The following is a 9601-nucleotide window of genomic DNA, read 5'->3' as shown; positions in this document are numbered from 1 at the left end:
AAGTGAACATCATAAGTGGTATTGTTACTCAATAACATCATTTTAACATTGTAACAAACAACCAAAAAATTGAAGGCACTTCTAAATAACTGTGTTTATGTAGGGCACCAAATGTCTAGGACTGGCCCTGGTGACACATAACCAATCCAAAAAGACCAATCAATCTCATGCAGAGGTTGTTTCTATTAAGATACATACATATATCTTACCTCTACTCTAAAGGATAGAATAGAGACTGTTTTTGACTTGCCAAACAAATAAATAAAAGAAGAAGCAAGCAAAGTACATGCCATAATGTGTGCAAACAACATTGCATCAAATTATAAAAAGCCCTCTGTGGCCTAGCAGTATCTAAGTTATTGTAAATTTTACCAACTATGAGAAGGATGCATTTACAGTATATAATATTTATGTACTTGAAAACAATGCATCAAAGGAGAAAAAAGGAAGTACATACTATATAAGCAAGACAGATTTGTGATGCAACAAAACATAGCTGGCAATCCTGGATCCAAAACACTAGTTGGTTTTAGTGTCACAACAACACTTTGGTCTTCAATAGCAAGTCGCCGGCAGCAGGTCGAGAAACATACGTTTGTACTTGGACATTCATGGTTATAACAGAATGACTTGATGTCAAAACCAACTCAGGGTACTGTACAGACATCAAACCATGAACGACGTTTACTCGTTACCACGGATGCTAAAAGTTGTAACGGATAAGCATCAAGACGTTGAAGAGGACATTACATCTTCCGAGTCTACATTTAGCTGGATTCAAGATTGAGAAACATGGTAAGTTCACCTACTGAGGAGACAAAAGATGAACAAGACCTGGGCCTTCCAAGCCTGATTTTCAGTAAGCAGAAAAAGCCTGGGCTATTTTAGGCTTGGGCCCATCTTTGGGGTAGAAAGAGAGCCTTAGCAGACTATTTTAGGCTCAACCGGGCTTTTTTGTACATCTCTACTCTGGAGGGCCCCCACCCCACCAGTCCCATGACCATCATGGGGGAGGTAATTCACAACGGGTTTGAACCCGGGAACTCCTACCCCTAAGGTAATACGCAGGGACCTGCGCTGCACGGGGCCGGGGGGGCGGGGGGGGGGATTGATAGCAGTCAAGAGCTGAAACAGTACCAGTTTGAAATGCTTGAGCAAAGCCGCCAGTAACAGTGTTCTTAGCTTTTCACATTGATGTACCATATGGCCCGAACTAATTAATTCCTCAAGCTTGCACCACAACCGCTCGATTGTTGTGTATGGAAACCAGACTGCAGATGTCTTCTTCCGACGAATGACATCAGCTGGTCTCTGCAGGTATGTGACAAAATATCAGAAACAACTAGTTAAAAATGGAAGCTACTCTAAATTCTTATCCTAAATAAACAGTAAGCACAGATAATATTTTTCTCATTATATGTCATTGTTATTTAGCCTAACAATGTTTACATTGGCTATGAAAATTTCTCAATCTTTTGAAGAAGCATTTTGTATTATTTATCAGATACCATTGAAAGCTTTGACGGTGCTAAGAAATGTGGCATGGAATAAAGAACATAAGCTTTCGACAATGTCTGCTTTTCCGCAATGGCCCAGTTTCGAAGCAACATGCCAGCCAAAGGAAAAGTGAAGTACAACCAAGATCGTTAATTGCAAACCACGTACGCACTCCCCAACTGTTTATGTATTACAATTAGTCAAGTTCTTCACCAGATCATCTTCAAATTTTATTTTATTTTTGTGGAAAGAGGACTCTATAATGTTATTTTTAAGCTTTGAAGCTTGTAATTTGTGCAAATGAATTTAAATAACTTGGTGCAATTAGTGAACATGGCAATACTAAAGTACCAATGATTGTGCAAACCAACATAGGGTACAACGGAAGAATGAAGTATAAACCTAATGCCTCAACGAAGACACAATAATATTAAATTAAGGAAAAGAAAAAAGAAAGAAAATTTTCAAGCTACGATAAATGTTTGAATTCATAAAATTTAATTTAGTCAAGTTGTTTTTATTTAAATAACATTTAAATTGATATTTTTGTTATAATTGCAAGTCATTTATTCAACATTTTTATCAAACTATTGTTTTATTCAATCAAAAATAAAGACTGGGACTAAAATGGTCATTTCTGAAATTCAGACTGTTTATTCAGTTCAACAACCCTTTTCTGTTAACATACAGATAAACTTGGTAATTGTGTGTATATATATCGATTACAATCAGGGATATATATAAGAGATACATTTACACTCTAGACCCTCTAATATAATTATATATATATATATATATATATATCACACTTAATTGTCTAATATTCCCCCGCAAGCTAAGGCCGGGGAGCGACCTGTAGCTTGGACCGTAATAGGAGAAACCGTTGTGAAGGTAGCGGCTTGGCAAACAAGTCTGCAATCTGATCATCTGTAGATATAAACTGAACTGAAAGCTTCCGTTGTGCAACCATTTCTCGAACAAAGTAAAAGTCAACTTCTACATGTTTGGTACAGGCATGAAAGACAGGATTAGCTGAAAGATACGTAGCACCATGATTATCACACCATAAGGTAGGAACCGACTTCACAGGAACCCGGAGTTCGCGCAGTAGTGTTTGAAGCCATGTGAGCTCAGCAACAGTATCGGCTAGAGCCTTGTATTCAGACTCTGTTGATGACCGAGAGACAGTCCTTTGTTTTCGTGCAGACCATGATACTAGGTTTGAACCAAGATAGATAGCATATCCGCTAGTGGATCGACGGTCGTCAAGGCAACCAGCCCAGTCAGTATCGGAGAAGCCAGTCAGAGAGTTGTAAGCAGAATCAGTGTAGGCATGAAGGATTGTGCCTGAATCATGCATGATTCGTAAACCATAGTCAGCAGTGCCTTGCAAGTAACGAAAAATTCGTTTGACTGCCGTCCAATGATTTTCAGTGGGGGATTGCATAAATTGGCAGACTTTGTTGACCGCAAAAGTAATATCCGGACGAGACAATGTCACATATTGAAGGGCACCAACAATTTGGCGGTACTTGACCAGATCAGCAAACGTAACACTATCACCAAGAGCAAGATTAGCATTAGTGGTCATAGGAGATGAAGTCGGTTTAGCATTACACAGGCCTGTGCGTTGCAAGAGTTCAAGGATGTATTTCCGTTGTGATAGAATCATATCATGATCCTGACTGGTCACTTCAATACCGAGAAAATAAGACAAGCAACCCATTTCCTGAACAACAAAAGATTGGCTAAGACGTTGTACCACTTTGTCAATAGCCTCCGGGTTGTTTCCTGTCAAAAGAATGTCATCAACATAGACTAGCATGTACAAAATGGTGCCCTTGTGGGAGTAAATAAACAAGGAAGGCTCCGTTTTGGAGCCCTGAAAAAGCCAAGAGAATGAAGGACCGTAGAATATCGATGAAACCACGCTCTAGGGGCCTGCTTTAATCCATATAAGGATTTGTGAAGTAGGCAAACATGATCGGGTTTGTCCGGGTCAACGAACCCTGGTTGCTGTTACAAATAAACTGTCTCGTTGAGATCACCATGTAGGAAGGCATTTTTCACATCAAGCTGCCTTAGGGACCATTTCTGTGTTGCGGCCAGAGATAGAACAACACGTATAGTGGTCGATTTGACCACGGGACTGAACGTCTCCTGATAATCAATGCCTGGTTGCTGCCGAAACCTTTTGGCTACTAGTCGTGCCTTGTAACGTTTTATTGCCCCTGTTTGGTCCCTTTTTAATTTGTATACCCACTTGCAATCAATTACATTGGAATTTGGAACGCGTGTTACTAATGTCCAAGTACCATTCCGCATCAACGCCGAATACTCGTCTGCCATGGCAGTACGCCACTGAGGGTACCTGTTAGCAATAGTAAAGGTGGTCGGTTCGGTGTCAGGTGAAGGATGATGGGTATGGTATGAGGAGGCATTGTAAGGTTTGGTTTGTTTGGGATTGGTGCGTAGGTTGGGTGGTCGAGTACGGGTGGGTTGTTCGGTGGTAGAGGAGGGGGGGATAGAGGTAGGCTGCGGTGGTGGTTTGGTGACTATGGAACGGCGGTGATAGGTGTGGATAAGGGGTGGTTGAGCCGTAGGGTGGTCATTAGGAGGGGTGGTGGTAGGTGTTGTTTCTTGTGGGACAGTTTGCACTGTAGGTGCAGTGGAGGGTGTCGGTTCTGGTGGAGCAGAATGTTCATTAGGTCTTGGGGAGGATGAAGAGGTGGGTGGGAGGTCAGATTTGGGATAGGTGGAGACGTAAGGATTTGGAGGGGTTGGAGTAGGAGTGGTTGGAGGAGATGTTTGGAAAGGAAATAATTGTTCATTAAATCGAACATGACGGGCCACGTTAAGACGATCAGACTGTGGGTCGTAACATCGATAGCCATGATGAGCGGTGATGTAACCAAGGAACACACAAGATGTAGAGCGGAAGTAAATTTTATGTTTATTGTATGAACGGAGATGAGGGTAGCATTGGCATCCAAAAACCCGAAGAAAGGAAAAATCGGGTTTGTGTTTGAACACATGTTCAAATGGTGAGGTGTTTGAGTTGGTTCTGGATGGCATTCGATTAATAAGATAGACTGCAGTGTCAAAAGCAAAATGCCAAAACCATTGTGGAACATGGGATTGAGCAAGTAAAGTAAGACCGGTTTCAACATGTCGATGTCGTCGTTCAACAAAGCCATTTTGTTCGCTTGTATGGGGACATGAGAGGCGATGGGTGATGCCGAGAGGAGAGAAGAATTGGGAGAGATTCCGAAACTCGCCTCCCTAGTCGGTTCGAACAGATTTTAGTTTGGTTTGAAAATGTCTTTCAACCATCGCAAGGAATCGTTTAAAAATGGCATAAACATCATATTTTAGTTTTAATGGAAAGATCCACATAAATCTGGAGTAATGATCAACACACAGCAGAAAATAATTGTGACCATCAAAAGAAGGAACAGGAGCGGGCCCCCATACATCACAGAAAACCAAATCCAAAATGTGCGAACTTTTATAWRTAGATGGTAACAAATGAAGTTTAGACGATTTGCCAACAGAACATGAATCACAAAAAGTAATAGCACACTTATTTTGTAAAGGTAAATGATATTTAGATAACATGGACTTCAAAAGTTGTGGATGTGGATGTCCAAGTCTTTGGTGCCATGTGGTGGAAGAGGCACGTGTGGTAGAAAACGACATTTTCTGAACAGGCTGAGGAGGACGGGAGTAGAGACCACCATTACTTGGACCAGTGAGGAGGATAGTGTGTGTGAACTTGTCCTTCACAGCAAAGAAAGTAGAGTGAAATTCAAAGTACACATGGTTATCAAAACATAATTTTTGAACAGAAAGTAAGTTCTGTTTTATGTCGGGTACGTGTAGCATGTCTTTAAGGGAAAAGGTTTTGTTTGGTGAATGAAGTTGTGAGGAACCAATGTTTAGAATGGGTAAACCCTTACCATTGCCAACGTGAAGGTTGTCGTCACCGTAGTAGGCCTCAGAGTTATCGAAGCTAGATAGGTCCGGTGCAACATGATGGCTAGAGCCTGTATCCGGAAGCCAAGCTTGTGACCGGTAATTTGTAAAGTTGGCAGAAGGTGGTTGTCTCGTCCTCATAGGAGCAGGGTCGCGATTGGGGTAATGAGACGGGATATGACCAATCCCACACCTGTTGCATGTGCCAAAAATAGTGTTTTGATTAGAAGCCCAACTAAATTGATTACGGTTACCTCCTCCTTGACTTCTGTTGTTGTAGTTTCCTCGTCCGCGTCTAGAATCACGTCCACGGCCACGGTTATTCCCAGATCTGTTGGTGTAAAAGGCATGTGCAGRCTGTGCATTAACAGGCTGAACTTGAAGACCAAGTTGTGACAGAAGCTGTTGAATAGCTTGAAGTTGAGGAGTAGACGAGGTGGCACCAGGAACCGCTGAGTTGCGGTTGTTCGTGACATTCGAGAATGCTTGAGGCGGAGAGATGTCAGTTGCAGATTTCTTGATCATGTAGTCATGGTCTGATAGCAGGCCATGAAGTTCTGCAAAGGCAGTTGGAAATTGGCGACCAAGGAGTGTTGACTTCAACCCATTGTATTCTTCTCTAAGACCCGAGATAACCAGCATCACCAAATCTTTCTCTTTCATTGGTTCGCCTATATTGGCGAGAGCATCATCATATTCTTGAGCCCTGGTCAGGTATGCGGAGGAGGTTTCAGCAGGCTTCATCTCTAGTTTAAGAAGCTGAGTTTTTAGGGTGTATTCCCTAGATGATGTGTGAGGAGCGTAAGCACGTTCAAGAGACAGCCAAAGATCACGGGAGGTAAGTCCTTGAACGTGTTGGAACGACGCCTCAGAGATTGTAGAAATAATCAGCATCCGTACATGTGCATCATTGGAAACCCATGTCGTGTAGTTAGGATTCGGTTGTGGTGGGGGCACTGTGGTGCTGCCGGCATCTTTTCCAGATGATGATGATGATGATGATGATGATGATGATGATGATGATGAGATAGTCATCGGTGGACAAGGAACGGTGCCATCAACATAGCCGAACAGGTTGTTTGTGACAAGGAACAGTTGAACCATTGTCTTCCAATAGCCATAGTTGTTTGGTGATAAAGTGAAGCCAAACTTGGGGAAGTTATGGGTGGTTTTCTCGGTTGGAGTGAAAGCTGCAACAGTTGTCATTGGACAGAAGGTGAGGCAGCCGTAGGGTAGAAGACGGGTGCGGTAGCTTTAGGGTTGCCTTGTGATGGCAGCGGTAGGGCGGCAGCCGTAGGGCAGCAGCTGTAGGCGTTTAGGGCCGACTGCGGTAGGGCAGCAGCTGTAGGCGTTTAGAGCCGGCTCTGATACCAAGATAAACTTGGTAATTGTGTGTATATATATCGATTACAATCAAGGATAATATATATAAGAGATACATTTACACTCTAGACCCTCTAATATAATTATATATATATATATATATCACACTTAATTGTCTAATACATACAGACAGCTATATCAATACAGCCAGCTAGCTATTTCCATACAAGGTCTTAACAGTAAACGAACTGAACAGCCCCTAAACCAGTTAACTTATGCCTGAAACCACATAAAACATTTATTTCAACATTCATCTCGCTGAGCAAACTTGATAACATATTAGTATAATCATCTAAATCTGGACCAATTACATAACATACCGCAGAAAGAAGAGCCAACATGAATGCATACTGAGTGCATGGGTGATACCTACTGCCTAATAAAACATGTATCAGATAAAACTGATAAAATCACAAATAAGATAATGGACGTCATCCAAATGCAATACTTAATGAATGGGGGCTGCTTATTGTATTTTCTACCTCTCCCTAGTATAACAACGGTAGATGCCTCAATATCAGTTGTATTTTTGAAAAAACCTTGGCAGGATCACAAATAAGATAATGGGCGTCATCCAAACGCAATACTTAATGAATGGGGGGCTGCTTATTGTTTTTTCTACCTCTCCCTAGTGTAACAATGGTAGATGCCTCAATATCAGTATATCACTTTATTTGATATTTAGAGAGAAATATAGATAGCAATGATATTAATATAACAATTGGTGTAGGAAGAGCAACAAATGTGGCAAGTCCTTATACTGTGACTAGTAAAGAACCGCAGTCCAATATCAGGAGGATTAATTTCACGTATCAGTGAAAAAGAACTATATTTGGATCTGAATGAGATAACTGAAACAAACCCGTGGAAATTTTATATCAATCTATGGAAGTCCACTGAGAAAAGACGGAAACATTACCACTGCTGCAACAGACTCAATATAATGAAGCAGCAGATTAGTAGCTTCTGCATATCGTCCATAATCGACATAGAGTTGGAACAGTGATGCAGGACTTGATTCTGCCCCAGCCATGCCCCAGTTTCCCTTGAGTGTGCACTGTCATAAACAGTGAAGCAAATGTAAAAGGCAAAGCATTACCTCAGTTAGAAAATAAATTGAACATCAGTCGAATAAATTAATGCTAGAAGCACGCTTGTAAATTAAGAGGTGAAATGAGCAGACAAATATAACTTCTGATATGAATTAGTATACATTTCACAATAAACAAAACTAAATCAAGAAACAGAAGCAACACATGTTTCTAATTGTATTCCAAAAGCTTTGTTGTTTTTACAATATTTAACTGTAACTCCATTAGCCAAGTGCCCACCTTTTACTTACAATGCCCCCTCCTATGGTGAGGTACCAAACCAAATTTTGCAGTGCCATGGCATGTGCCTCAATTACTTGTGATTTCGACTAGATTTGTTCTCTCTACATTCTCACCCAACCACATGATAAAGGGAACTCATGCTTTAATCTTTGATTGCTTTCCCATTTGTTAATTAAAAACTTTTATCAAAGATATCTTACTTGTATTGGCAAGTAGAGTTATAAGACTAGGTTATATATGAATATACATATATGTATATGAATAAAACAATGTAGAATTAGGTACTATTATCATAATCAAGATAAATATTTTCTCAATGATATAATTGGTTATATGGCAAGTAATTCTTTGGAAGATAATGTGTTTGAAACGAAAAACAAAAGCATTGAGTGATGCAAGTATTGCATTAGGTCACCTCACTAGTTTCATAATTAGCACTCAATCTTCTCACTTCATTGTTATGGTTGTTACAAATGAAAGGTTAGTCAACTTTTGAGAAAGTCGATCGACTCTCCAAAGATGCCGAATTTAACTTAAAATTACTGTCAAGTCGAATCAAGCATGAAAATCTATCCTATGTTAATCTCCTATTTAGAAACATAACAAATTATGGTTATGTTATTGTTGCATTTTAACTAAAAAACCCTACATGTGAATATACATTAGGCCAAGCCTATGCATAGTCTAGCATTACTTCCCATTACTTCCCCCTGCCCACAAAAGACACATTGCCCTCAAGGTGGAAGGCTAGAAGCCAAGTAGTGCCTCTTTGTCTTTAGAAACCAGATTCATCCTCTTCCAACTTACTTGATTACTCCTTGTTTGTTAAGCGCTTTTCATGACCTTGATTCTTTGACATATTCATCACTTCCCTCGTCCCCCTTTGTTCTCGCAATCTCAACGCCGCATAGATACTGACCTTGAACCCGTTCACAAAAATTCTTGACTTTGCCACCTCATTAACCCACAAACACACGTTGTAAAAAACTCAAATATTCATCAGTACTCTGATATGAACTCAACTGAATGGTAGGGTTTAGTATTATAATGATCAATCAAAGCAGGAGTTACAGGGGTTACTGGTTTTCGAAAGCCAGCCTCTCCCAATAGAAAAAGGAAATCATCGATCAATTCATCTACCAATGGGATAGGAAACTTATTATTATTGAGGGCATGATAATCCACGCAAAACCGCCAACTCCCGTCTTTCTTCTTGACAAACAAAACTGGGCTTGAGTATGGACTATTGCTAGGACCGATAAGTTTGGCAGCTAACGTGTCCCGAAACAACCCTTCAATCTCATTTTTTTTTTGCTTATACAAGTAACGGTAGGGCCTTACACATATCGAACTAGTGTTAGGCTGCAGGGGAATAGCATGATCATGCTGTCTTGGAGGCAGTACCCCTAAGG

General features: G+C 40.6%; 1 protein-coding gene across 4 annotated transcripts in view; it reads right to left on the bottom strand.

The window, feature by feature from the left end:
* Nucleotides 1-230: 230 nt before the first annotated feature.
* LOC112500328 (nuclear pore complex protein NUP160) overlaps nucleotides 231-9601 on the bottom strand; it is a 42302-nt gene continuing 32931 nt past the window's right edge. For 2 of the 4 annotated variants that reach the window (XM_025103788.1, XM_025103789.1), the window contains exons 25-27: nucleotides 7775-7912; nucleotides 1138-1311; nucleotides 231-771 (exon numbers count right to left, since the gene is read on the bottom strand). In XM_025103788.1, coding sequence (XP_024959556.1) covers nucleotides 727-771; nucleotides 1138-1311; nucleotides 7775-7912 — 357 coding nt within the window. In that variant the 3' untranslated portion in view covers nucleotides 231-726. The remainder of the gene's footprint in view (nucleotides 772-1137; nucleotides 1312-7774; nucleotides 7913-9601) is intronic. The other 2 variants (XM_025103790.1, XM_025103791.1) reach the window with 1 other exon arrangement.

This window comes from Cynara cardunculus, assembly GCF_001531365.2.
Source record: "Cynara cardunculus var. scolymus isolate 2C chromosome LG 17, CcrdV1, whole genome shotgun sequence".
NCBI lineage: Eukaryota > Viridiplantae > Streptophyta > Magnoliopsida > Asterales > Asteraceae > Cynara > Cynara cardunculus.
Note: the sequence above shows the minus strand (reverse complement) of the source record. Positions and strands in the feature narration are given on the sequence as shown.